The sequence below is a fragment of the Xiphophorus maculatus genome, chromosome 4, assembly GCF_002775205.1.
Source record: "Xiphophorus maculatus strain JP 163 A chromosome 4, X_maculatus-5.0-male, whole genome shotgun sequence".
NCBI lineage: Eukaryota > Metazoa > Chordata > Actinopteri > Cyprinodontiformes > Poeciliidae > Xiphophorus > Xiphophorus maculatus.
The window spans coordinates 9,042,150-9,069,887 of record NC_036446.1 but is presented as its reverse complement, the minus strand read 5'-3'; the positions used below and the strand labels follow the sequence as shown (position 1 = coordinate 9,069,887).

The window sequence follows — 27,738 nt, the reverse complement described above, 5'->3', positions numbered from 1 at the left end:
TTGCTGAAGTCCAAAATATTCTCTAAATCATGTAGTTTTATTTGACCAGCTACTCAAAAGAGAGGAAGCGTATTTTTAGAGAGACAATCTTTGTCCCAGAATCCTTAGCGGCGGGGGAAGCAAAAATGAAGTCGGCCATGTCGTGTTAAGGAGTCAAGGAACGGGACGAATGTGGTTCAGGGATAGCATCTCATTAGTTTTATGTTATGCAGTTTTAAAACATCGCTTCAGAATATTTAACATTTGATTTTGCGTCGGAAGATAAACATATTATTCAATAGCAAGCGCTTTAGTTAACTCAGCGGATAAAAATGAGCGGAGGAGGGACGCCGTACATTGGCAGCAAAATTAGCCTAATCTCTAAGGCCGAGATTCGCTATGAAGGAATTTTATACACCATCGACACTGAAAACTCGACAGTAGCACTTGCTAAAGGTAAGAAGACCCACCCAAATAGGATTGTACCTCTCATTCGGGTAAAATTTAGGCTTTTCCAACAGTAGTTTTATCAATGTGCTTCTTAACGCAGTTGTTTTAGTTAGCTAGCATTTTGCTAGCTGGCTAACAGGCTAGCTAAACTGTGGTAACGTTGTCTCTTTTGTTTACGTTGATTTCGGCCTTTTCTATAATCCACCGATGAGAGAGAAATGGTTTCAGAAGTTTGCATATTTATACTATAAAACATTTTTTGCCCGCTTGAATTATATTTAAGTCCGAATTCCCAGTTTTTATGAGATAATTGGGTTATACAAGTCACTTTTTAATGCTCATTAAGTTTAATCACGAACACAATTTTCAACAGGTTCCCCGTTGTATATTTTTAAATATGACGATGAACAGATTATGAACGTGAACCTTGTCTTAGCGGTCTAGTTCAGTGTTTAGTTTTAAGAATGTTCTAGGCTGGCCTCATCCATTGTTTTTTTTTTTAAATGTTGTCATTGATTAGGTCTGTGGTAGAAAAATATTGGAAGAATCGTTGTAGTTATGTAAGCAAGAGTTTCACGTTAAAACAAAAGGATGTAATGTTTCAACCATCAAAAGAACTTTGAAATGATACCAAGATATTAGGTCTGCATAAGAATTTAAAGAGCTGTAGTGTTTTTTCTCTCTCAACTTGTGAAACATTGTGACTCAAATTACATTCATCAGCAAATATGTACAGTTCGAAAAAAAATCAATGCTTGGATTGAAATTGTTTTAACTTCTAATAGTCATTTATTCGTCCAAAAAAAAATCACTTTTTTGATCTTTCTAAGTGTTCCAATTGGACACTTTTATGAGTACCCTGTACCTGCAAATACTCAAATATGGATTCTCTGTGTGTTATAAGTATGTTATCAATGCCAGGAGCGTAATTACCAATCAAGCGATCAGAGCTCAAATAATAGCCACAGATTCACTTATAGCAGCTGATTTGTGTAACTTTGCATTTTATTTCCAAACAGTTCGCTCTTTTGGCACTGAAGACCGTCCCACAGAAAGGCCTATACCACCTCGGGATGAAGTGTTTGAGTACATCATCTTTAGAGGAAGCGATATAAAAGACCTAACAGTTTGCGAGCCACCCAAAGCCACTAGCTCTCTTCCTCAGGACCCTGCCATAGTGCAGGTAAGTTTATTTATGTGTAGAAAGACTGTTTATTATGCTGATGGTCGTGGTTTCTGTATTAAACGCCTTTTGTCTTCACCCATGTTGATCAGAAAAGAAATGTATGTCTCCAGAAATGCTATTTTTCAGGAACTGAAAACAAAATCATATTGCTTCTAAAAGTAAATTCATGTTGTCACACACTAATATTTTACACTTTTCACTGTAAATGTACCAATGAACTCTTTACATTAGACGGATGTAAAAGGTGATCAACAAAATGGATATTTTCCCCCAAAAAACAAAGTGTCTAAAATGGAGGTAATAAACAATGTGTTAAATGGGCCAAAATGAACAAGATGTATTTATATGAATTAAATATGAATTATGAAATAAATCTGCTGTAAAAAAAAAAAAAGAGCGAGAGAGAGACCATGATTTTTTTTTTCAATTAGAACTGATCAAATTGTTTATAAGTAGTGTATGCAAGGTGGTGTATTGGCCATTTTAGACTTGAACACATTTATTTATTTTATTAACTGTTAAGCAATTTATTCAAAACATATGTGTATTTTTACAATTGTCTTTACATTTTAGTCATCAATTGGATCCTCCAGTTCAGCATCTGCACCATCATTCCGGTCAGCTAGTTCCTATGCAGCATTCAGCAGGGCTCCGGCTCCTTCCTACAACCAGTTTCCACCTATCGGGTCGCAGCAGTTTGTATCTACTGGAGGTCAGTCGCTGTCACAATTAGAGAAAAAAAACTACAAAAAAAACATTCCTTATAGTTAAAATCATGTTGCCAGGATGCACTATAACCGAATAAGTGTTTATTTGTGGTTGAGAATGTGTATAAACGTTGTCATTAAATAACAAGAGGCTGTGATTTTATCATAAATTACAATTTTAAGCATTTTTTACTAGTGAAGCAGATTTGTACGATAGATGGCACAATCAAAGTAAAGTCACCTCCATTGTTCACATCATTGCAGCAAATCAAAAGAATGAAAGCCTTTCAACGTTACAGTTTATCTACATTTATTTGTGCTCAGCGCTCATGTGTTGGGCAAAAACAACGGGATCTAATACAAAGTTGCACCAACATTAACTTAGATTTGCTTTTTCCTTTGCTGTGTAGGACGTACTAGTCCTCAGCGGGACTCTTTGGCTAAAAGTTCCCCAGTGGAACCGGCGGTGCAGGCTCCCCCGTCAGCTGCACCTGGTCAGCCTGCCGCCGTTGGTCAGAGGAGTCAGCCAGGAGTGACGGCCAAACCCAGCAGCTCCACCGCTGGCAGCCAGAAACCCCCTGATCTGCTCGAGCAGAAGAGAGGTGAGGCTTTAACAAGCTCATATGTTTGTGTCAGTGCCAGATATTTATTGATTTGGTTCATCCTGGAGTATAAATTGTAAATCCCTAAAGTTATTACGATCATGTGTTGAAAAAGTTTCTCTACTGACTTAGTCTGAAAGTTCACTCAGAGAGGAAGACGTCATTAAGCCAGGTCAAAGTTTGCGTACACAAAGATGTTAATTTTTGGGGGTATAAACTGGTGCAAAGATTCAACAGTTGTGTGTTTTGTTTTTTTCCCACTCACATTCATGCTTCTTGCTTGGTGGCTGTTTTCACTGATGAGCATCTGAATGTTTATTGTTCAGCTCCTGATGTTCAGAAGACTTCCCAGCCTGATCATGAGCAGGGTGCTGTTGAGAACCGGGATCCTAACAGGCGTCAAATTGGTAAAATAAACTTAAGCATATATTACAGAAATCAGTTTTCTCCTTCTACAGCAGGGGTCCCCAAACTTTCTCCTGTGAGGGCCACATAACTTGTCCCTTCTATGATGGGGGGCCGGGGTCAGTTTGTAACAGAAAAAGTGTGACGATTGTAAGAGTGCTAAACATAAAAATGTATTGTTTTTCAGAAAGCACAATCAAATAACCTTTTCTGGATTCTTCAGAGAACAAAAGTCAGGAAATAACACTATTTATGAAATAAATAATAACCAAATAACACTGGGTTCTCCACATAAAAAAAAAGGGTTAGGGTCAATTATATGCATGTATAAAATAGTTACTAACTAGTAGTTAATAATAAATAAAGTTCATTACTAAGGAACATTTATTTTATTGCAAAAGTCCAACTTATCAAATAAAAATGCACATATATGAAAATACTCTGGTATTGTTCAGGGGGCCGGACCAAATGTGGAGGCGGGCCGCATCTGGCCCGCGGGCCGTAGTTTGGGGACCACTGTTCTACAGTATTGTTAACAAGAGATTTTAGATATGATAGAGTCTGTACTACCATGCTTAGTGTTATATTTGTCAAACTTGCTCTATTTTCTAAATGTGAATGTTTTCCCGGTATTAGCTGGTGTTCAGTCCAACCGCCGCGGCCGGGGAAGAGGAAACCGCAGCAGGGGCAGAGTGAACATGCGTAAAGATGGCACCATGAAATTTGATGAGGACTTTGACTTTGAAACTGCCAACGCCCAGTTTCACAAGGATGAGATTGACAAGGAGTTTCAGAACAAGCTGAAACTGAAAGGTAACATTTCAGCTCAGAATGATGTTTGATTTAGCAGCTGTTAGCTACACCACATGATGCCTAAACGCAGCTTTAGGAACTCATTATCACCATCACCTTAGACTCAGGAGCAGGTTTACATCTTTCAGTGCAAAGCTGTGTACTTAAATAATACAAATGTCTCTCTGTATTATCCAGACTCTAAAATGCTAAAAAATGATTACAAAATTTGTTTTAGTTTAGCATATTTTTTCTTTTTTTTTCTGCTAAAGAAAAAAAAAAAAGTGTTGTTTCTAATTTTTTCCAAAAAAAGATGACAAACCTGAAAAGGCTCTGAACGGAGAAGAAACTGCTGACTCAGAACATCCAGCCAACGAGGGCGCCACTGAGGAAGAGGAGGCTACGATAAACACCTGCTACTATGACAAGACTAAGTCCTTCTTTGATAACCTGTCCTGTGATGATTCAAGGTACTACAGCTCACACAACAGATACGGCTCACATACATCTGACTCTGTGTGGGGTTGATTAAAGACTTGATATTTAACTGTATCATCACTGGTTTTACTTTATGTTCATGAAATTCATATATTTCATCATGTGAAACCGCAACTGACGTTTTGTTTTTGTCTCTTCAAGTAAATCGGGTGATGGCGGATTTCCAAGGTAAGTCAAATATTCTCAAGTTTCATCCTTTACTGCAGCGCCAAATTTTTAACTGGTGAACCGAGTCAAATCTCAGTCATTGTTTGTTAAAATTTCTCTGTAAAATGAATATAACCACATTATATTTGTTTTAGTTTTGCTAAAACAAATAAAATGATGGCTGTTTTTTTTTTTTTGGTTTTTAGGTTGTATTCACTCAAGGGAAGTCCCTCTGTTGTTTGGTCTGGACCAAAAGCAGACTTTATTTAATTCTTTTGTGCCATTTGCTTTCAAATTGTGCTTTTTTTAATTTCTTATTTTTTTGTGGACTATAATTTGAAAACAAAGCAATGCGGGTGACGATCTTTGCTCCCATTGGACAAAAATGATGGGGTGGGACAGGACACAGACCGAAAAAGTAAACAAACTCTGGAAGTTCTGCTGCTGCTTTTCTGTGGCGCACATTTGTCCTTGTTGTTATTACAACTGAAACAGCATTTTGAATTTTAAGATCAGCTCATACAATGCAGGTTTCACAATGTAATATTTCTAATTTTATAACTGCGTCAGTAAATGCTGGTTCAAGCCGAATGAGACCAGATTCTCTGCATTGTCTGACCCACAACATGCTGGCAGCAGCATGGCTAAGCAGAAAACAGATCAGATGCGACTTCAGTTCAGTCATTAGATGCAGTAACAGCATTAGCTACAGCGTTTTTACGATAATGACCTGCAGTGGTGTCTGGTGAAGTCCAAAAAGGCATGTAATTCCCGTTGTTGGTTCAGATTAACTACAGCCGAACATATATTATGTATTAAAACCAGAAGTGAACTGCAGCAGAGTTCGCCTGGAAGCGAGACCACCTCAAGAAATGGGTCTCAGTCCAGTTGTTTGGTCAGCACTGGATTTTGCTTGAGTGTATTTACACCAAGACAAAAGAACCAAGAAGGGAAACAAACTCTGGGCAGGTGTTTTGCATCTTACCATCACTTAAAGCAAAATGTGAACATTTGGAACCAAAAGCTTCCACAGTGGAAGCGGTGCCTCCACATTTTGTGTGTGTGTGGGGTTTTTTTTTCAGTTTTTTGCTGTTTAAAGTTAACAACTGTGAGCTGACTTTGTGTTTGTGTCAGGGAGCGCAGGCCAACCTGGGCAGAGGAGAGACGAATGAACGCAGAGACTTTCGGCATCCCTCTCCGACATCATCGTGGAAGAGGCGGTTTCCGTGGGCGAGGGTACATGGGGCCCCGTGGAGGTCGGGGCCGACCATCGAGCAGAGGGTTTTTTGGCCCACCGCGGGGGGCCCCGCCCGGCTTCAGGGGCGGATTCAGAGGTGGAAGAGGAGGCCGTGATTTCTCTGATTTTGAGTACAGGGTAAATATAACAAGAACGCTTAATTACTGTATTATCATAGTATCATGCTTTGAGTAAACTGCAGGATGTTTAAGTCTTTTTTTTTTTTTACTTTAAATCTATTCAACTGAAATCTAGTATAAAGAAAAATCTAAGACAAATCAGCTTTTTGCTGATTCCAGGTGTTTTTTCTTTATCTGTTCCAGAAGGATAACAAGGTGGCTGCGTAGTACTTCCATGATGGATCCACCAAGAATTGTAGCCACTTGTCATGAAATTATGCCCGTTGTAGAAATTTCCTGTGGTCTCTACATTTGACAGAAAGAATGAAGACATTATTTGGACACCAGCACCTCGGTGGACTGCCTGACATCAGGGGGTTTCGGCCCCACTCCCTCTCTCCACCTTGAGACTTTTTGGTTTCTTTCTCCAGAAGTTTTGTTGGAAAAATTAGAAGATCACATGTAAATACAAAGCTTTGGAGTAATTGCGTACTTTTGCATCAGTTGAATTCCTTTCTTACTAAAGTTGTCTTTGATATTGTCGATATTAGGAGCTGTACGCTCTTAAACTGTGAGCAGATCGCAGCCCGTGTGATCAATAGCTTTACTCTTCTTTTCTTTCTTTCAATTTTTGATATTTGTCGGCACCAAATCTGTCACCACTGCCTGTTGCACCGTGCGTTTTTCTGCTCAGTTAGGTTGCCATGTGTTCAGTGTTTTTACTTCATTAGTAGTATTTTTTTTTTTTTTACTTTGATTTTCTATGGAGTAGTGAGGCTTACAGAATCATAAATCAGAACAGTTTGTAAAGAATGAATGTAAAACTAGTTCAAACCAGCTGATTTTGCCCCTTTCGACTTATGTTGGCCCTCAGCCCTCCTGCGTCAGATGAGTTGTTTTCCTGCTGGATGTTTGAAAGGTACTGAGAGCTTTCAAATGCAGGCGTTAAAGTTCTTTTGTTCAGTATGTTTCACAAAGCTTCCGCTGTACAGGGATTTAATTTTGGCATAGTTAAAAATACAAGAAGATAATTTTTTTTCTAATTTGTGTTGAAAAGATGTTAATTATCTTACGTCTTGGAAAAAGACACTTAAGCAAGTTCTATTTCCCTAAATTTGCTGTTTTGCCAAAAAAAAAAGTCTTCAATGGAAAATTTGTCATTTATATGTACGTTCTTGTAATTTCAGTACTTTACATCCTTGTTTTGTTGTTTTTTTTAAATGTAAAGACGTCCCTTTTTGTTGTCGTGCTCATTGGTGTTTTTCCCCCATTATGTCAACAGGCAGCAAGTCACAGCTAAATGAAGCACTTGTAGTGTTACAGGAGTTGTTTACTCGACATGGGAAACGTGTGACGAGGATTCAGATGCTTTTTCTTAACTGGATTGCTGATAAATTGTAGCTCCATTTGTTGCGTCGTCAATGTGATCGTTCTCAGGAGTGAATTTATTTTTTTACCGACTCGTGAACAAAGGGACAAAAGGCTGGATGTGGCTTTTAAGAAGGTTCTCGTTTGTTTTTAAATCCAGTCCTCAAACTTCGTAGGGAGTGCCTTGAGCATGGTGGTATGATTTCTTTCCCTCGTATTTCTCCCATTAACTTAAATGTTACATTGTGACTGAAGTAGCCTACCGCTGGCACTACAAGGTGAGAATAGATCCTTTTTTTTTTTTCTTCAAATATGGTTAAGTTGGCAGCGCAGTAAATGTCTGATAAGGTTATTGCACAAACAACTTCTAAATGCACGATGGCCTGTGGAGGTAATTCTTTATATTGGCTTTAACAACAACCAATAAGATTTGATTTGAGCCTAAATTGTTATAACTGACATTTTTCATGTTTGCTACTCTTTCCAGTCACTGGAATTGTTTTCTTGGGATATTATCAAAATTGAGTTTTTACAAAAATAAAGAGTTGTACAATTTACATGTTGCCCTTGTTTATTTTGTTCTTGTTTGATTTTCCCTTTTTTTTTGCATTGTTTTATTCATACAAAGCCTTGATGTTCATGCACGGTTTTCCTGCTTTTCCCTCTTCAAAGGATCTAAACTCCTGTGTCTTTAACAGGTTACTCTAACAGGTTCCCCTTGGTGTAGATGTGTTCTTGACTGACGTGTTTTCCTGATGACCTGTCCAGGGTCTACCATGCTTTTTCCTTTCCTTCTTGATCAATGGAAGTTGTCTTAATTTAGGAAATTAGTGTTTGCTTAGGGTAATTTGAAAGATGTAGGTTACTTGATTCTTTAATACCAAGTAAAATTAATTTGAATCCACCTTTTTACAAAAATCTGAAATGTGTGGCTTGCATTTGTCATTAAATAGAACCCAGTGCAACCACCTCCCTTCAAAAAATAGGTTACATGGGTGGGTTCATCTGTTCTGTGAAGGTTTCAAAGGTTTGTTAGAGAAAGTTGAATAAGCAGCAACATAAAGATCGGCTACATACCAGATGATGAATTTTAGGCAAGTTTAAGGCAAACTTGGGTAATGAAATGTCTCAACTTTTGAACATCTCAAACCATTCAATCCATCATCAGGAAGAGTATGAAACAACTGAAAATCTACTAAATCTCCAATCTGAAATTTATGTTTCATGTCTGAATCCTATCTATTATACCTGCTTATCCTTGCAGGATCATGGGTTGCGCATACCAGGAAAATTTTATTTTCTTTTAATAACTTTGTCAAACATTTGCTTTCTTCTTCATTTGAAAAATATGAGCAATTTTTAATATGAAATTGTTTAACATATGTTGTGAGGGTTGTTTAGCAATTGAACAAAAGTGTTGTTCTTACATATCTGCGTAGGAATATTCCATTCCCAAATTTTTCTTTTAATTTTGAATTAAAATGTTAATATTTGTCAGGAATTTTGTTAATGATTCAGGGTGAAACATTTACTGAGAGATCATCTATTTCTCTCAGATTTGTCCTATGCTATCCTTTCTTTGTTTTTAAATTTAGCTGGCTGCAAATAAAAACTGGATGGTGATTTATTGAAATGTGCTTGTAAATAGAATAAATTAATTTTTACTTGCATAAATGCTTTAACGATATATTTTCGCATACGACTCGTAGGTCTTTTGTTAGTGGGCGCCGCTGATAAATGAACCATTTAAATGAGAGGCTGCGTTTGACCGTCAACCTTCCAGCAGATGGCGCTAATCCCGCGGATGCAACACGGTCATTTAATTCTGGAGGCGAAGAAGACGTGCGGAAGAAAATGCGCGGCCATCAGACGTAAACAAGGACAGTTCAGACATGTCGATTGTTTTTGTCCCTAAGAAGCTCCGAGGGAAGGCAAAAATCAACCAAGAAACAATACAGAGGGTAAGAAGCGACGCTGACGAAGCGGATAAAGCATCAGCAAGGATGCATTTAGCTTCCTGCTTAGTCTGAAAAGCTGATTCATGGCTAATGTAGCGACATTTTGGTCAGTAAATGTGACTATTTTATCTGTCTTGTGTTTTTTCTGCTGTAGCTACTGGATGAAAACGACCAGCTGATAAGATGCATTACCGAGTACATGCAGAAAGGACGTGCTGTGGAATGTGTGCAGTAAGTTAAAACGGCCTGCTGATGATGTTCATGGGTCTGAAGCTTTCTGACCCACACTGATTCACACCGGACTTTATCTCTATGCCAGTTCAATACTGACATACTTGAACGGATTATATTTAATGCATGTTATATATAAAAATCTGCTCTATTTGCCATTTACACCTTTGTGCCAACAGGCTCAGCAGATAGACAAACAAAGCTTGTCTAGAAACAAGAGGTCTCACTTTAACATAAAGTGTGACTGTTTCTGTTACATATTTTGTTTAAAATATATTTATTCTTCATTCAGTAAATTTACTCAAAGTGGATAGGTTAAAAGTAGCGATACTTCATACCAATATTGCAAACGTATAGTGTAGTAAAACTCCTAAAAGGATACCCCAACCCAAAAGGTTATTCAAGTTAATTTAACTAGTTGTTACCCACCGCTGTTTATAACCAAACATTCTATTGAACACAGATGGTGATTGAAAAACTTTTTTTTATGGATTTTGTTGATATCATGTCACTTTTCTTGGGATCCTATTTAAAAACTACAGGGATATTCTACACTTATTTCAGCTTCTGAAAAACATAGTTTAGGATTTGTAATACATTTATTAAAACAAACAAGGTCAATTGTAAGGCTTTGAGAATATCAGACCACCTTAAGATTAAACTATTTTGGATTACTGTAGTCTGTTATTCCACAGACTGGGCACTGACAAAACCTGGCATTTCTTCACAGATCAAGAACTGTGTTTATTATAATCTGTTATTATTATAGAATATTTCTGTCCAGTTTTGGGTTATCTAGGTGATGTCGTTTTTTAAGAAGGATCCCATGTTTGACGGTTTGATACCCCCCAAAAGCTGTAAAATGAGCTTTTCTGTGTCCACAAATAGAATTAAAGTTTCAAAAACACCATAGTATTTACAATTTGTGTAAAACAATCCAGTTGAAGCTTGAGGTATGTAAGATTAGAACTAGGACAGGTCAAAGGTTGAATCGAGTTTGTACATGCAATGGGATAGCCCTGCATGTACTATAGCCTGGTGGTTCTGTAACATACAGAATGTGACTTCCAGTTTACTCTACTTGTGCAGACATAAAAATACAATTTTTAAGGCTACATGCAAGACAGACCTTGTATTAGTCTAAAAAAAAAGTCTTAAAATTACTCTTTAAGGTTTTCTACATCAGACCCTGTTTTCTTTGCATATATATATTCATGTTTTTTAAATAACGTAACTGTATATTAAAGATTTAACAGGTATAAAATGATCAGCTTACGCTTGATCCCTTCAAGTAGATCTAATTTTCAGCTGCAGCAGATTGTAGTTATTAAAAACAGGAAAATAGCCCTTCAGTAAATCTAGTTTGTTCTGCATGTGAAACAGGTACCAACAGATCCTGCACCGCAACATTGTCTATCTGGCGACCATAGCTGACGCCAGTCCTGATGACACTCCACCCATCACAAGTGTAAGGAGAAGAAACTAAATGCTTATTAAGAGTGAAGCAGTGAGGGCTTATTATCCTCAACTCTGCTCTTTGTTCCCAGTGTTCACCCAGCAAGGCGTCAACACCTGCTCTTAATGGACACGAAGAGACTCAGTGACTGTGGGAGGACAGTTCTCATGTCAGAGGACTTTTATAGTGAAATAAAAATTTACTTCATTCATTTCCAGTATATGTACAATAAATGCCATTTTAAGTTGTTTCCAGGTGTGTGGGAATTTAAATGTGGAATAACTGGCTGACTTTTAACCTAAAGGAACAACGCTTTGCATTTCGAATTGCTAATTTTTTATTCGTTTTTTGCATTGCTGGTACACCGTGGGGAAAAAAAAATCAGTTGCCAGCTCAAAAGAACAATAAGCAACATAAGCCAAGCACCCTTCATCTCATCTTTCAGGGTAACATGTTTTTATTATTTTTCGCCATCTTTTTGTAGAAGCCACTAGTAAACCATTTGTACACAGCTGAGAAGCTAACAGTTACAGTCCAAGGTCTGTAAGGATGTCTTTTTAAAAAAAAAAGGCTGCAACAGTTAGGGAGATAACACAGACAAAAAGCAACAAACCCTATATGTTGATTGTGCAAAGCACATTAACTATAAAAAGATATATATATTTATATGTATATACAACAAACTATTCTCTGTAAACATGTTAAGTATGTTAGTTATCTGAAAACATGGTGTCATTTCATAAATACAGGCAACATTGGCATCCGCAAACATCACAAAAAGAACATTCTGGGCCTTTAAATGCAGCCCACTGCCATAAAACCAAGGGAACAAGGGCTGTAAAGAAAACGAAACCCCTTTTCACACAATGTTTTAGTGTTTAGCATGGTATATTTGGTAACCTTTGTAGATCAATGGTGTAGTTTTGACTGTAGGAAAGAAATGTGCTTTTTCACATACAGGGAGGTGGAAAATAATCATGTAATGTCAAAAATACTAACATACAGTTATGGTATAACATGTAATACAAAAATAAGATTAATACTGTCGATACTTGTACACAAAAATATCTCAAAGAAAACATTAGGTTTGTGGGAGTTAGTGTTTTATTTATTTATTTTTTTAAATTTCTGAGCAAAAGGAAAAAAGAAAAAAAACGCCAATTAGAGAGGAGGAAATAAACTTCATGTTCGTCAATAAGCAGGTCTCCTCAGCACCATTCGTCCTCTGAACAACGCTTTGGTTGGAAAATAATCTGCAAGTGCTATCAATACCAACATGGCACATAGATACAGCTATAACTCTGAACTCTGGTCAGTTGATGTAAAAGTAGTATATTTCTCTCAAATTCCACCTCTGCAGTGGCTTACTTTATTTATGCTGAGCCTGCTCAAAGCCTCTTGATAAAAAGAACTAAATATTTATATTTCAACTTCAGTATTTTACAAGCTATGAAACAGTAAGATGCTAGCTGTACTCTGAGTCATCTTGCATGAGATTTGGCAGTTACAGCTATGTAGACACAGTATACTTATTATGGGCAGAAATGAGAGCATTCCAAGCCCTTGTCCTCTCGTAATCCTCTCCCCTCTAGTCTCTCACGCACGCACACACGCACACACACATACACACATACACACACGCAGCTGCAGAAGCAAGTGGGTGACGGCCGTGCACGTCTCCAGCTCTTGTCTGAGGACAGAGAAACAACCACTAGACTAACTGCTGCCAGAATGACACATGCACCGTTCAAAGTTTAAAAGATGGCAGTTCAGAAAACATCAAAATACGTCTTTCTTTTCTTTTGATATGGAGATGTTTGACATGGAAAAATATAAATACAAAAATGCTGAGCCAGTGTGTGTACTTAACGTCGCCTCTGAGGCTTACAAATCTTCCAATTCAGTGGGTGTGGAGTGTAATGACGGGAGCTGCAGATCCTCAGCGGCAGGTTACTTTGGACTCGTTCGATCAGTACTGGTGAAGGTAGGAGGGCCGATGCTCGTGTTTGAGGGGGAAGGATTTGAAGCCCTTGGTCATGGGTTTGGGTTGTTGCTGCTGCTGCTGTTGTTGCTGCTGTTGGGTGAAGGGAAAACCAGAGGAGATCCCAGTGGAGGCGGAGCAGTCGCTGGCGGTCGACCACACGGGCGATTGCAGCATCTGCATGGAGTCGCTCCACTGGGAGGAAGGAGGCAGGTTCATCTGGTACAAGGAAGAGCTGGGATTGGGCATGGTGTGGGTGTGGGTGGTGTGCTGCCATGGCGCTTTCGGGGGCCAGGTTTTAGTTTTGCTGTCCTGCGGGGCAGAGAGTACAAATGAGTCACGATACGAGAAGAGAGGTCAGGATGAAGGTTTTTGACACTTTCAAACTGGAAATAGAAAAATGCTCGGCTTGTTACCTGGTTATCATCACCAATGTGATGGAGAGGAGGTGAAGACAGAGTGCACACCTCTGGCTCACCACAGCTGTGTTTCCTAAATAAGGATGGAGGAGAAGACATCATAAATTAAATTGATTTTTCATTCAAATTCATAATTTTCATCTTGTAACATTCAGTTTGTCCATTCTCATCTCACAGAGATGAACAATGTTTTATCCAACATATGACCGACACATGAGACAGTATTACTTATGAGCTTTATGTCTCTTTGTCAGTAAATATCTCACCTCCTTTGTTTAACCGCTGCTACGAGGTCCGGCCCGGAAAACATGGAGAACAGGCTGTCCCCATTGGCTGATGAAGTCTCGTCACTGGAGCTGGCCGAATCTCCCTGATTGGCTGACCAGCTGCTGTTTACGGCCTCCCTGAGAAAGCAGCCGCAGTGTTTTCATTACGCTCTTATAATAACTTGGGGCTTTGATACACAGGACCTGCTACAACCAAGTTAAAGATATCTAAGAGTCATGCAATCATTTAATAAATGACGTTCCTGCATGAGTTTCTGTAAAAGACAACAGAGCGGTTATTTAACTCTAGGTTGTTTTCCTGGATTAGTGTGTAAGAAGGATGGCGTCTCACACTTGTAGGTGGAATTAAACAACAACAACCACAATTAATGTGGCAAATGCCTCATGGTGTCAGTTGTATTAGGAATTTAATTAAAAACACTGACAAACATTACTGTGAAAGATAATGGACCGCTGGTTTAAATAACTCCATCTGCTTCAGTGCTGTAACGCTGTGTACAGAAGCATGACCTGCATTGCACCTAAATGTTTATAAGAGTCTTGGTGTTGTACATTTATAGCAGTATTTACATTTCTCTCTTGATTTCTTATCAGTGAATTGAGATTTAAATCACACAGAGTCAATATTCTGACTTGTTTCCATCCACTTTTAATCAATTAAGGCTTTCATGTAAAAACTCTGCATTTCTACAGACTCGATTTTCTTCTCAGTCATTCAAACCTATTTTCTAACGGACGGATGGAAAAACACAAGAAAGAAATGGATGCATGATCAAGAAAGGAGGGAAAAGAGGACACTGCTGCAGATTTGCTGTTGTGTTTAATGTTCAGCTATTGGACTGACGGCCTTACATTTGACTCTACAAAGTCCCCACATCATCACCACTCCGCCGCATGAGGTGCTTCTTGGTTTTCATTACCATGGCGCTTTGAATTATGGCCAAACATCCCATAATGCAAAGCTCATATCTGTTTAACAGGTTTTAATCCAAAGGTTTTGCAGCTCATTCAGTTGTAAATTTGCAAGTAGTATTTTAACCTACTGAGCGGTGACAGTAGAAACTAATTGTTGTTGTTTTCTTTTAGCAATTTCCATGAGCATCATAGTCAGAGCTCAGGATAAATTTGCTGAGACATTTACTCCTGGGAGGACTGGCAGCTGTTTTAAATGTTTCCTAATCATTTTTCTCACTATAGAATGGTGGAATTTAAATAGTTTTGAAATTTAGTTTCATTTTAAAATATTTCATTTATCCCAAAAGGTAATTAAATGTTTTCGTAACAAATATCATCCAAGTATCTTCAAACGGTCATTGTGGATGGTGATGCTGTCCTGCAATGAATCTGAAAAGGCCTCGGACTGAAGACTGTTGCTGTATTACAGTCTTATGATGTCCAGGCTGAGACAATATTTCACAGTAACATGTCTTTGATGACGCCATCTGCTGCCCAACTCAATTGCTTTTGCTGCTCCTCTTTAAGTTTTTACAATTTTTCCCCAGCAGAAAGTCAATAATATGGCAGATGTGCTTTGTAGATTCATACCCCTCACTGAAGTACTCTGGGTGGGACCAGGTTCTGTGTTGCTCATCAGGCATCGGCCAGTTGCTGCGCGTGTTGCTGGGGCGACGGATGTGCTGCACCTGCCTTTTCTGCTGCATGGCTTGACTGACGCCGGCAACGTAACGTGCAAACTCTGGGTCAGAACCAACTGCATGGGGGGGGAGAGAGAGAGAGAGGACGGTGGGTGTGTGTGTGTGGGGAATAAACACATGAGAGTTTCTGACGCCCTCAGCTTTTCTCTTTCATACCCCGGAGCTCAATCCATTTAAGCCAGACTGTCTACGATGGCAGAAAAATCACAATAGCCATAAGTCAACTCTGCACAGTAGGCTTCGACTGCAATCAAAAGAGTCTGCTGCGCTGTAAATAGAAACTGACAAGCCCACCTCAGCACATAAGCTCAATTTATCATCTCATCCAGATGAGGCAGTTGCTTGGCTAGATTATTCAAATTAGGATGGTGCATAATTACATACGACATGGTTACTAAATGGCTTTAAACAGCTTTTGTTTGTGATTATCTTGCCTTTTGTTCCCAAGGTTCTCCTCTCTGCCTGTCCTGTTTTGTTTATGTAACTGGATCTCTGCAAACTAATTTTCTTTTATGAGCCAAGAAAGACTTCAGATGATAAACTTTTAAGCTGATTAGTAAAACACCCAGAGCAAGCATTCAAGAGTTTCAGCTCAAGGCGACCACAAACCTTCTGAACATTGTTCTCCTGGTGCAACAGACCCCAAACATTTCATTTGTCTCCATCTTTATGCCACAATCAACAGGTTTTGTCCTCTGGACTGATGTTAGCATCAAAAGTGAGTTGGTTCAATAATAAAGCCTGAACCAAAAGCTATGTTTTTTTTCTAGTGGAAAAGTCCAAATATGGACATGTTTGTGATTTAGAGCAACATAAAGCAGTCAACTGAAGACAGCTAAATCAATACTCACTTTTTATTTATTTCAAGGTGAACTATTCATAAAAGACTTGATAATATCCCTTATTACTGTGGTATACAGACCAATTAATGGAAAGCTAAGTGGAAGGACAAAGTGTAGAAACTTTTGCAGTCACACTCTTATTTCAATCTCATTTCAATCAAGGCTGCGGTTATTCTTGTTGATTGTGCAGCTTTTTTCTGCCATACTTTCTCCTTCCACTAGACTTTCCACTAAACATGGAATCACTCTGATTAGCACAGACATTTTGGAGTTTACACTCCTGGTGGACGGATATCATGACTGTTTCCTGTACAACTGTCAGGCCAGGCTTGTTAGGTGAAGGGGCTTTGCTTGGGTTGCTAGGCAACGAGCCAGGCTCTGCTTGGGTTGCTAGGTGAAGGGCAGAGCTTGCTGATTTGTGACGTTGCATTTGGAGGTTTTTTAAATTGCTTGTTTTCCAGATACCAAAAACCATTAACTTATTGAGAAAAACCAGTTAGGTGTTTTTTTTTCTTTAAGAGCTTTGGTTGTTTTCAGAAGCAGTAGAGACCAAAATGGTAATGCAAAAACATGCTAAATGTAAAACCTGCGTAAACTTTTGTGATGCTCAAACTTCCAGACGGTAGATGGTAACTCGTGGCCTTACCTGCTGGGTCAAAGGGCATCGTGTCTCCCAGGACTCCAAACATCCCCTCACTCTGGTCCCTGTTGGGCCAAGTATTGTTGCGGGGCCCCTGTGGCTTCTGACCCAGCATGGCTGAGATAACTGTCTCCATGTAGGTGCTGTCCAGGCCCAGACTGTACAGGTCTGAACTCAGGTCAGGCAGCCCTGGGGACCCCCACTGGCTGATGGGACCTAAGGGGGACAGTCCTGCTGGGGGGCCTTGTCCTGCAGGCTGTTGCCCTGAGGTGCCAAGCCACTTGTTTGCCACCCTGTGCTGTGGTAGAACCTGTGGTGGGGTCTGCTGGGGCGGCAGCTGGGAAGGAGGAGCCTGCTGCTGGGTGATGGGCTGCAGGAGGTGCTGGTAGTACTGCAGGGCAGGAGGGGAGGGCTGCTGAGGCGGAGGAGGCTGCTGCTGCTGTGATGGGGGCGGCTGGGTTTGAGGCTGAGTCTGTTGCTTCTGCACCAACGGAGGTGGCTGAGTTAGGGAGTTAGACGGCGTCTGTAGAGCAGTGTAGGAAATGGACTGGGAAGCTGGTGGATGGCCACTGGGCGGCTTCAGCTCCGCAGGGTTAGCAGAGGCCACAGAGTTCCTCCTCTTCACCAGGGGTGATGCCTGCTGGGATTTGCCCATGTTGAATCCTGAGAGAAAGTCGATGACATCTTGCATCTCTTGGTCAGTGGGAAGGTTCTTCCCCTGGTCATCAGATACCGAGCCATTAGCCATTAGGTTTTGCTGAGTGGTGTCAGGCATGCTGGACAAGCCACCCATCTGTAGAATACTCTGTATCCTCCCATCGTTGTGCACGAGGCCCTTGGCCTTGTCGTCGGAGCTACTGGTTGAAAGCATGCTGCGGGATGGAGTGCTGGGGATGGAATAGCTGCCTCCACTGTTGGAGCTAGATGAGACCTTCTTGGCAAATTTGGAAGTCAGTTTAGATATCGTTTTTGGCAAACCACTGGAGGTTTTGGAGCTGGTACCCGTAGGCATGTCCGCCTGGCAACCGTATTCTGGGCTTTCACGCTGCAGCTGGATCTGAATGGTCGGCAAGGCCTGCTCCCTTTTACAGAGAAACACAAAGTGTTAACAAATGAGAAGAAAGAAAAATAAGTCTTGGTTCAACATCCTCTTACTTTCTCTCTTTCCATCTGGTGATGTCAAACACGGCTGTGTAAAGTACATCTACCAGTCCGAGGGTCTTCTCTGGATCCAGGCTTCGCTGGAGCAGGGACATAGTGGCCGGGTCCTCTTTCAGACACCTGAGCAGAAACAAAATGATGTTAACTCAACATGATATCCAAGACAGTACTGCACAAATTTTGTTTCTCATGGGGTCAGTTCTTATCTGAAACAAACAGTGTTGACCAATGTTTAGTTACGTCTTTGTGTCCATCACTGACGATAAAAGACTTTAGCCAAGGAGTGTCCAAACTTTTTGTCACATGGACAAAATTTGTCAAGTTATAAAAACCTGCAAGCCAAAAAATGTGTTTTTTCCTTCTTAACAATAAACTAAGATGCAGTACTTTTTTTTTTTTTTTACAAAAAAAACAACAACAAAAAAAGATTTAAAAAAAACATTCGGTCTATTCTGAAGAAACAAAAACAGGACTGAGGTCACTCTATCTTGAAAATGCTTCCTGTATTTAGCCAAGTTTAGTAAATTTATTAAAAGATTTAGCAGGAGAAAGTAATAAACCTGGTTGTTTAAAGATGAATACAGTATTTTCTATTATATTATGTTTATACTTTTGACTGATACTGCTTCAGTCCCTTCTTCCCCACAGATGACCATAAGCAGACACTGAAAAACTATTTCAAAGTGACATTAAATTAATCCAAACCCAAAAGAAACCATTTTCAGATAGATACGACATATAAACATTGTGTTCTTAGCCAAATGTATATTAAAGATCTCAACTGCTGTGGTTTTTAATCAACATTGCCTTAATCTAAAGTTTTAGAAAAATGTGTTGGTAGACCCACCATGTTGAAGGAACCTGGACCACCACCTTGGATCCCTCCAGAGCGATGTGGGGAGCGTAAGCCTCCTTATTCTCTATCTGAGCCGTATCAACAACCACCTGTTGAGGCAGAAAAACAAAACACCTCAATCAGCTTCTGACAGTGTGCAAATGAAAACAACTTCTCTTAACTATGCAGCAGCTGGACAGTATATAACCCGTTTTAGATTTGTCCGGCATTCGTTCACCAGCAAGCAGTGACAGGCAGGTCAAGGTGAGGAAGCCAAATGCTTTTTAATCAGACAGCGCCAAAGCGGCATGTCTTCCTGCTAGTGTGAGCAAGTCTGTCCACAAGTTCTCTGAGAGTGGCCTTGGCTCCTCGAAACCTATGTAAGCTGGGTCACAGAGAGGGAGGGAAGTAGGGAGGAGTCCATTTCCTGGATTGCAGGAAATGACTCCATTGTTTTTGTCAGAGCAGGTGTATCCTTAAAAAACCCACTTGGAGTTTTTCTTTTTTTTTTGTTACCAAAAAGAACCACACAGATAAACAAATGTCAATATGGCATGTCAAATAAATCCAAAATCACAAAGAGGGAGGGGAATATATATTGTATCCAGAAGATTACAGGACGTGTTAAATTTGGTTTTAATGTCAAATCTGCCCTTTTTGTGCGTTTTTCTGTTATGTTCCATTGTTGGATTCTACATTGTTGTACTCCTGTAAAGCATCTTTGAGTACTTAGAAAAGCTCTATACAAATAAAATGCATTATTATGTTTTATCCATTCATTTATATTTAACTTCATATACTTTTTGAACAACGTAATACGTAGATATTCATGTAAAAAAAAAGGAGTAAAGTTTCAAGGAATACAGTGTTAAAACAAAAAAAGGAGCTCTACTACTCTGCACGGACTGACAAGTATATGAGTAAATGCAGGCATTTTATAAAAAACAGGGACTGTATTTTATGTGTGTGTGTGTGTGTGTTTGTCCATGCATGTAGTGGTGTAGTCTATTTTCAGCTTAGAGACGATAGCCTCCGGTTAGGGGCTAATGCAAGACACTCATTCATCATCTAAGAACTGTTTTACAGTTCTAACTGAGGTGGGAGGGCTTGATGGGAACACTCTGCTTTTTTCCTGTGTGGTCGAACATAAACACAATGATGACCCAGCTTCATTTCGACTCCGTATTTTAACAGTAAAAGGTAAAAGACAAAGGGCAAAGAAGCTTTGTTTGCAGACTCGTCCAGGCAAGCCTATCCTGCATTCAGATGATAAAGGAATGCTTTCTGTCTTATGTGTGTCTCTGGTGTTTGTTTACATCTCTAAGCCATTACAGAAATCTGATATTAATTTAAATTAAAACAAAGAGCAAGATGGAAAGCTCGTAGAAAAAAAAAGACAAGGATTCAGCAACTATTTGCAGAGACCTGTTCAAAATAAACATTCGTCCCATTTACTTTCCACATGAGAACAATACAGAAGAGACTTAAAAGGCAACATGAAATGCATGAGAAATGTTTGCTTCTCACCAGACCAGCTTGGGCAAACAGCAGCTGGACAGCCGTCTTACAGGCTCCCCTCCAACTGGATGGGCAAACCTGATTGAGGACTTCTGTGACTGGAGACTCGTCCCTGGGGGTCATTCCGTTCTGTCCCAGCAGCTCTTTAATGAGCTGAAGCATTGTGTGCTGCAGACAAAACATGGATTAATGTCAACTAATGTCTGCTTTCAACTTCTGATGATGGTACACCAGAGATGGTAATAAAAAAATCAACTAGAGAAATTCTTAAACTGTGGCACCTTGTCTGCTTTTAGCAGAACTTTAAAAAAAAAAGTGGTATTTGTTTGGTAAATATGAATGAAAGGTTCATCTTGCAGTGTTTACTTCAGAAGTCCAAAGTTAGATATGTGAATGACTATATTTAAACAATGATATTCCAGCTCCAAGTTTGAGATCTACTTACTAATATTATCAGTGACGAGGCTTAGTAAAAACCTAATAGGAATCAGTTCATTAGCCTTTATAGAGATGTTTCAAAATACTCTGTTGCTGTGCACTTCCAGTCAGCAGGCTGAAAGAAGGACAGTATATTATTCCCTAACTTCTAAAGAAAAACTGAAGTGTTTAGAAATATTTCTGTTGGATGAAAATATGTTATTGTGTGAACTAAAGGAGCAGCCTAATGCTGTTATGACACTGCAGAAAAAAACACAAGCATTATTACTTGAAACGTTAGCTTCATTGTAGCTATCATTTTTGTAGCAGGAATACTTTTAATTTTCTATAGTGAAAAAAATACTGTGTCTACATGAAAACAAAAGGAGGCTGTATAGTACTGTTTTTAGTATTTAATAACGTATACATTGTCAAAAGTGTGAATAATCTTTGTTTTTGGCCACAACTATCACCAAGATTTTTTTTTTCCTGAGGTGGTATGTGTTGTAACAACTTTGAGAACCTCTATAGAAAGTGCATTGTTAAACACAGAAAACAACATTCCTTAAAACCTAGATTGACACATAAGACTAAAAATAGTTGACTGTGACAAAGAGGCACAACCCACTTTTTAAAGGTCAAACTCCTATTTTAGATTTTACCAACCGTTTTAAGTTTGAGGTTCTCTGCCGCTGATTCGTTGAAGGAGACCCCTTTAAGGAAGTGAGAACCAATCTGCACAGGGATGGTGGGAAGTTCACACTGGATGGGCTGGGAGGTGGTCTGCCTCCTGCCTGCCTGCTGAGCCTCAGCCTCACTGCAACAGCCCTTCATAAAAACAACCCAAACATGTTAACAGAACTCCACATTCAAACCTGAACCCATATCTTCAAACACTTTATTAACTATACGTTTGCAAAGACTGAACCCACCTGTAAGGCTGCCTCCACAGCTTTGGGGTTGAAATGAAAACCTGCCTTCAGTGCATATTCACTATGACCCAGGCTTTCTAAAGCTGCTTTGTAAGCCTGTATGGACAGGAAACACAAGTAGCAGAGTAAATACAGCAATACTTTTAGCAAATAACTTAGAAAACGTATGAGATTATTTCTTTCCATAATTCAATTCAATAAGTGATACTATTTAAAGTACAGATTAATTTCTTCTTTGGGAGTTATATCACTGTGTATTTATGACTGTTACTTATCAAAAGATTTGAATATTACAACAAATAAGACATGAAAGTATTTTTTCATAAAATCATTACTCCCATTGGGAGTAAATACTCCACTCCAAACTGTGCTATAACCAAGCGTCTTCATGGAAAGTTAAGCAGAAGTAAAAAAATGTGGTGCAAAAAAGTAAAAAACTACGATGGATAACTGCTGCCTTGAGAGGCTACCATTAATTAAAAAAAAATTCCTTACTACTCTTGTACAATATTTGCATTTTCTGTGAAACTTAATTTTGAGTTTCACAGAAACTCAAAATTAACTCTAAGAAAAATTTTGTTTTTCCAATTGAAGCTAAGAATCATTTAAACAAAAAAAATATTTGGAATACATTACTCTGTGTGTAAAGGTCCATACAACACAATTTTCACATTCTTACTGAAATAAATGAACTTTTGGATGATGTGCCAGTTTAACAACAGCTGTTTTAAAAAGTAAGGCTAGGTTTGATGAACATGTTGAAAGCATACTTGTAATGCGCTGTCAATCTTCATGTTGAGCTCCTTCAGCTGGTGTTCGGGGATGGTGGTGTTGTTGGAGCAGAAAAGCTGCTGAACCTGGAGGCCAGCCAGGCAGCCATCCCGGCCCCGTTCTCTCAGCCTCGCTGTGACCTGAAGACATAACAGCAAACAACTCAACAAACTCACTAGAGAAAAAAAAAAGAGCTCAAGTATGTTTAATTGTCAATTTGAACATCATCAAATATTTTTTTTGCTATAAATTGCTTTATAACAATAAAGCAATTTATACTGAACTGAAAAAAATATTTTCAGTTCAGTGTTTAAATCTTGTCAGATACAACATTAAAAAACAGGCAGAATATTTTTTTAGAGTAATTTAAAAAGAAAATAGTTTTAGCTTATATACTGTCACTCTATATGCAGCTCTTGTTTCCTCTAGGGCCAGCACTTTGCATGCCAGGGTTTAACAAATCAATCAACCTACTACTCTCCTCTTTGCCTCTCTGTATACAACACCCAAAAGGGAGCCATATAGACTGATTAGCCTGAGGATTAGTTGGGTCCTTTTACAGAACAGGCTCCCTTACACGGGTTGGAATTAGAGGGGCGCAGTCAAAGCAATACAGGTTCACACACACACACAGCAGCCCGGGAAATAGGAAATAGGAAATTGTGGCTGGAAATCACAAGGTTAGCATTTATCAGGAATGTATAACAAGCTGAATTTTCACTTCACACTGACAAACTCAATATTTTTTTCCCAGTCCAGACGTGGAAAAACTCCTGGGGCTAGTGGCTGCATACCTCAGCTGCACCTTTCCATGAGCGAGAGGCTTCTTCCAGCTCCGTTAGAGGCCCGAGGTCGGAGTTTTGGGAACGGGAGTTGACGCAGCGCTCTTGAGCCTGTGCAAGAGCCTCTGCCAGGCAGTTCTGGGCCACAGGCTGGACCTTTTGCAACGCTTGTGAAAGAAACTGGAAATGGACCTGCATCACTGTGACGAAGCACCGACCCAGCACCTGGACAGACACAGAAGCTATTTCTGTTACAGCACATCACCAGGAAAATCTATTTAACAAAATCAGGCAGGGCTGTTGAAATTCAACAACATGGACATCACTGGGAGAATTGTTAAATAGAGTGAATGGTTGGGAAGCCAAAGACCAGGCCTGCGACTAACGATTACTTTGGTAATTGATTATTCTACTGGATATTCTGGCAAGTAAACAGATAAGAAAAATTGGCATATTCTGCAAATTTTTCCATTTACCCACTTAAGCTTACAGATGCAAATTCAACTCAGTTTTTAAATTACAAAATAAATATTTTATTGCCTAAAATGCAACAACGCCTGATCATCAATACAGTGTAGGGTTGATCTACTGATTAATTTTTTTAATTAACCAATTAATGAACTAATTAAATAATTTAAAAAAAAAACAAGTGAAGCTAAAACTATTCCATTCAAGGAGTTTTTGGTAGAACATTTTACACAATGAAATTTTCTTAAATGCAAGATGTATATTTTGTATAGTTTTGGAGTCTGTACACTCCAGCTAATCTATTTCTAAATTAATTCACAACTATTTCAACAATTAACACATCACAAGTAATTCTATTAATAACTCAGTCTTATTTCCGACCATTTAGTAACACATGGAATATGACAATAATTGTAAATAACAGTTTTAGTTTTACAGTTTGGCTACAGCTGTTTTTTATTCTCAATAGTGAGCCCATTGCTTTTTGTAACATTTAGAAACATGTGTTACAACAGTTTGGCACCATTAAACTGCTGAATCACCTCTCACATTTGCCTACATTTGTAGCCACATGACTGTCAGCAGACTGTCATGTGGCTAATCTGTTTAATGATAAGATTATGAATCATTCAGAAGCATGTCGTCCTTTTACAAACTAATCAGTTCAAGTTTATTTAGGAGATAGTGATGCTTTTTTACTGTCTTACCATACAATGCCTGGCAAAAGTTTTCATACCTCTTGTCTTTACGATTTATCACGGTACAAGCGCAAACTTGTCAAAAGGTTTGAGATATTATGGTAGACAAACAAATTTCCAACATATTTTCCAACCAAAAAACTAAAGAGTGTTATGGGGACTTTTATTCAGCTTGCTTTAGTCTGAATAAAAATATGAAGATATAAGAGGTTTCATAGACTACAGGTGAAAAAACAGCATCATGACAATAACGGAACAGCAGTTTGGACTTGAAGAAAGAAGTTTAACTCGTCTGAAGCAGCAAGAAGCTTTAAATATCTCAAACACTATTCAGTCTACCATATGAAAATGCAAACCTACCAGGATCATGAGGTATGGTAAATCTGGAGGAGCTGGGGGAGTTCAGGTGGGATGCAAATTTACAAATTTTGCACTTTAGAAATCTAACAGTTATAAAAGAGCTCCAACAAGAAAGCCATCATTGGAAGAAACCCATAAGAAATCATGTTTATAGGAAACGTAAGGGATGATATTCATCAGCAGGGTCAGGGAAGCTGTTGGTGTGCGCAGCAAAAAAAAAATTAAATAATAAAATCAAGACTGGGACAAAAGTACAGCTTGTAACATATCAACTACAATGCATCAGCCAGAACTACAACAAAAGAGTTCACAATGAACTATTTTCTGACTTAAAAAGTCTTGGAAAATAAAGCATGAACTGGTGTTCAAAGATACTCCCCGTCTAATTTGACTCAGATTGAGGGATTTTGCAAAGAAGAGTGAGTAAAAATGTTAGCATCCAAGTATGAAAAGCTGGAAGAGACAGCTCTACCAAGTACTGTCTCAGGTGGGCTGAATAGAAAAGAAACCCCACATTTTTGTATTTGGAACTGAACAAATATGAAAAAACATCTATGCATTTCCGTCCAGTTCGCAATCATTTTTGTGAGATATATATAATTTTTGTTGAGGTATACAGTAAATCCCAAATAAGGACATTGAAGTTTGTGGATGTAAAGTGACAAACTGAGAAGAGTGAATACTTCTGCAAGACATTAGGATGTTTTTCTCTGGGGCAAAGGTTTTGGGAAAGCCCCTTCAATCTGAGGCCATGACCATGTGGTCAAGTTAAAACATACGCTTTCAGAATAAAGGTTTCCTGGACAAAAAGACTGTCTTTGTACTTAACTTTGAGATCAACCACGAGCTGCAAAACACACAAATCATCAGAATAGAATATATTTTTTTAGATTTTTAAAGCAAGAAAGATGATCTGTTGTTTTTCACTGAGCTTGTCTGCCTTTTTCAGTGTCATTAAAAATTCCCCACAGTGCTCTTCACAGTTCCTTTTTTCAATTTTAGCTTTATATCATCCTGCTATTACCAATCCCAAATTGCGCGTTCGTGTGCGGAGAGAATAGTTCTGCCTTGTTTGCTGGTTAGCGGGAGAGAAACAGGACACCACAGGGCCCACCATGGTCACAGGGTTTTCTTTTTTCAGGTACTTGCTGAAAATATCTCAAGAGATTTGCTGAGTTGTGAGGACGGAAATATGCTGTCGCGTTCTGACAGCGGGCAGAAACAACAGGACACAGCCACTTTTGGTCCTCAGCACCACACTTCATGGGAACCACTGTGCCGTGTAAATAAGGGGAGGCGTAAAATTCCACATGTTGGAAGTTTCATTGTTATCGTAACAAAACACGCTTATGGATCCATTACAGACGGTGGAATTCGCTGCCTCATTTGCTTTGTCTTTATCCCAACAAGAGTATTTCAGTGGTTGATCAGCCATCATTTCTACGGGAAATTGTCAGGCCATAAACAAAACAAAAAAAAATATCTGAAGTAACAAATGGTGAGGCATACCAACATAGAACAACATAATGTTTTGAAACATGTACAAGCTTACTTGCATGAATTTCTATGCTTTTAGCATTTAAAAATGTTAAAAATATATATCTTTGGCCAGAAGATGGCACTTGATCACATCATGAACTGAAAAGATTCTATATTTTATCCTCTGAGGATAATAACTGTTGGCAGCGATTGATTTAGATTTTACAGGATTGCCCAAAACATAGAAGGATCCTTAAATTAAAAAAAAAACAGCAACAATGTTGAAAATCAATCTGAACTGTGTGTGTGTGTGTGTATATATATATATATATATATATATATATATATATATATATATATATATATACCAGAGGACATACTCAAGACAATGAGACAGTCCAACATATCCTAAATAAGATAAAAATAGGATAAAAATACACAAACACACACTCTCAGATCAAAAACTAGTGTGAAAGCCTACAATAACCGAGCAAGTAGAAAAAAAAATGAGGACATGGCCTCAGCACAGATAATGGATAACACATGTTATTGGCTGTGCAGTATCTTACAGTCATGGAAAATATGAGAAATAAGGAGTGCAGCAGAGCCAAGCCGCTGTTGGCCCCTACTGCAACCAAACAAGGCCACTCATAAATCCAACACTTTAAGACTTCCATTTTCTGAGCACACCTGCACTATCAGAACACCAAATTTAAGGGGGTAATGTTCCTGAGATCCAAATTGCTGATAGGAAGTTTTATAATAACCAGATGTTTGCTTGGGGGGTTTTGACTGCCGTCTGATTTGTTGGGGGAGGAAATAAAAAGGCTCTCTACCTTAGTTGGTCAATGTAAACAGTCCTGCTGTGCTTTTTGTTGCCTTTTCGGCTCTTATTTCATGTTAGCAGCTTTAGACCCATCTTCAAATTACTATTTACTGCAGAGATTAGAAAAGCGTTGTTAACTGCTGCTCTGATCTGATAGGCTGAGGTACTGGGTCTGTGTATTAGAAACTATCAATGCAATCAGACAGATCCTTATCTGCAGGTCTTGATCAAGTCCATCACAATAAGGTGTCCCTCAAGGTTCTGTTTTGGGACCCTTGTTTCTGTTTCCTCAGCACATTTTTAGAACTTTTATACGTTACAATAAACTTTAAATCTGATAGCCTTTTTTTTTTCTTTTAATCCAAATAAAAGTGCTAAGATTATCAAAAACAGGACGCCTGAAAATCTTCAACTAAAACAAAAGAACATTTGTTCAGACACCAGACGAAATGAAACACTTGCTCCTTTAGTGTATGCAATATTGTTAGGTAAATTGTATGTTATCAAATATTTGTTGTTTCATGTGCCTTTA

General features: G+C 38.8%; 3 protein-coding genes across 3 annotated transcripts in view; 2 read left to right on the top strand and 1 right to left on the bottom strand.

Annotated features, from left to right (window-relative positions):
* Positions 1–92: 92 nt before the first annotated feature.
* Positions 93–8,047, top strand: lsm14a (LSM14A, mRNA processing body assembly factor). Its single transcript, XM_005796128.3, has 10 exons — positions 93–435; positions 1,449–1,612; positions 2,189–2,327; positions 2,733–2,924; positions 3,251–3,331; positions 3,966–4,142; positions 4,435–4,591; positions 4,761–4,787; positions 5,901–6,141; positions 6,327–8,047. Exons 1-10 carry the CDS (start codon positions 312–314, stop codon positions 6,348–6,350), a joined length of 1,326 nt encoding a protein of 441 aa, XP_005796185.1. The 5' UTR covers positions 93–311; the 3' UTR covers positions 6,351–8,047.
* A 1,256-nt stretch (positions 8,048–9,303) lies between these two features.
* ss18l2 (SS18 like 2) lies at positions 9,304–11,385 on the top strand. The gene is made up of 4 exons (XM_005796127.3): positions 9,304–9,451; positions 9,603–9,679; positions 11,063–11,147; positions 11,227–11,385. The coding sequence occupies exons 1-4, from the start codon at positions 9,383–9,385 to the stop codon at positions 11,281–11,283; spliced, it is 288 nt and encodes a 95-aa protein (XP_005796184.1). The 5' UTR covers positions 9,304–9,382; the 3' UTR covers positions 11,284–11,385.
* Positions 11,386–11,574: 189 nt separating this feature from the next.
* The window catches only part of kiaa0355 (KIAA0355 ortholog), a 34,192-nt gene continuing 18,028 nt past the window's right edge, over positions 11,575–27,738 (bottom strand). The window contains exons 3-14 of the mRNA XM_023332098.1: positions 23,388–23,600; positions 22,593–22,733; positions 21,823–21,918; positions 21,557–21,718; positions 20,483–20,641; positions 18,968–19,065; positions 18,115–18,240; positions 16,966–18,041; positions 15,368–15,533; positions 13,802–13,939; positions 13,533–13,608; positions 11,575–13,428 (exon numbers count right to left, since the gene is read on the bottom strand). Of these exons, the coding sequence (XP_023187866.1) occupies positions 13,105–13,428; positions 13,533–13,608; positions 13,802–13,939; positions 15,368–15,533; positions 16,966–18,041; positions 18,115–18,240; positions 18,968–19,065; positions 20,483–20,641; positions 21,557–21,718; positions 21,823–21,918; positions 22,593–22,733; positions 23,388–23,600 (2,775 nt within the window). The 3' untranslated portion in view covers positions 11,575–13,104. The remainder of the gene's footprint in view (positions 13,429–13,532; positions 13,609–13,801; positions 13,940–15,367; positions 15,534–16,965; positions 18,042–18,114; positions 18,241–18,967; positions 19,066–20,482; positions 20,642–21,556; positions 21,719–21,822; positions 21,919–22,592; positions 22,734–23,387; positions 23,601–27,738) is intronic.

What these genes read in the sequence shown, in the direction of transcription:
- lsm14a (XM_005796128.3), top strand. Translation starts at nt 312, where the DNA reads ATGAGCGGAGGAGGGACGCCGTACATTGGCAGCAAAATTAGCCTAATC. An exon ending in GGTGATGGCGGATTTCCAAG is followed by an intron (nt 4,788 to 5,900) that starts GTAAGTCAAATA and finishes TGTTTGTGTCAG; the next exon opens with GGAGCGCAGGCCAACCTGGG. An exon ending in TCTCTGATTTTGAGTACAGG is followed by an intron (nt 6,142 to 6,326) that starts GTAAATATAACA and finishes TATCTGTTCCAG; the next exon opens with AAGGATAACAAGGTGGCTGC.
- ss18l2 (XM_005796127.3), top strand. Translation starts at nt 9,383, where the DNA reads ATGTCGATTGTTTTTGTCCCTAAGAAGCTCCGAGGGAAGGCAAAAATC. An exon ending in ACCAAGAAACAATACAGAGG is followed by an intron (nt 9,452 to 9,602) that starts GTAAGAAGCGAC and finishes TTTCTGCTGTAG; the next exon opens with CTACTGGATGAAAACGACCA. An exon ending in CGTGCTGTGGAATGTGTGCA is followed by an intron (nt 9,680 to 11,062) that starts GTAAGTTAAAAC and finishes CATGTGAAACAG; the next exon opens with GTACCAACAGATCCTGCACC.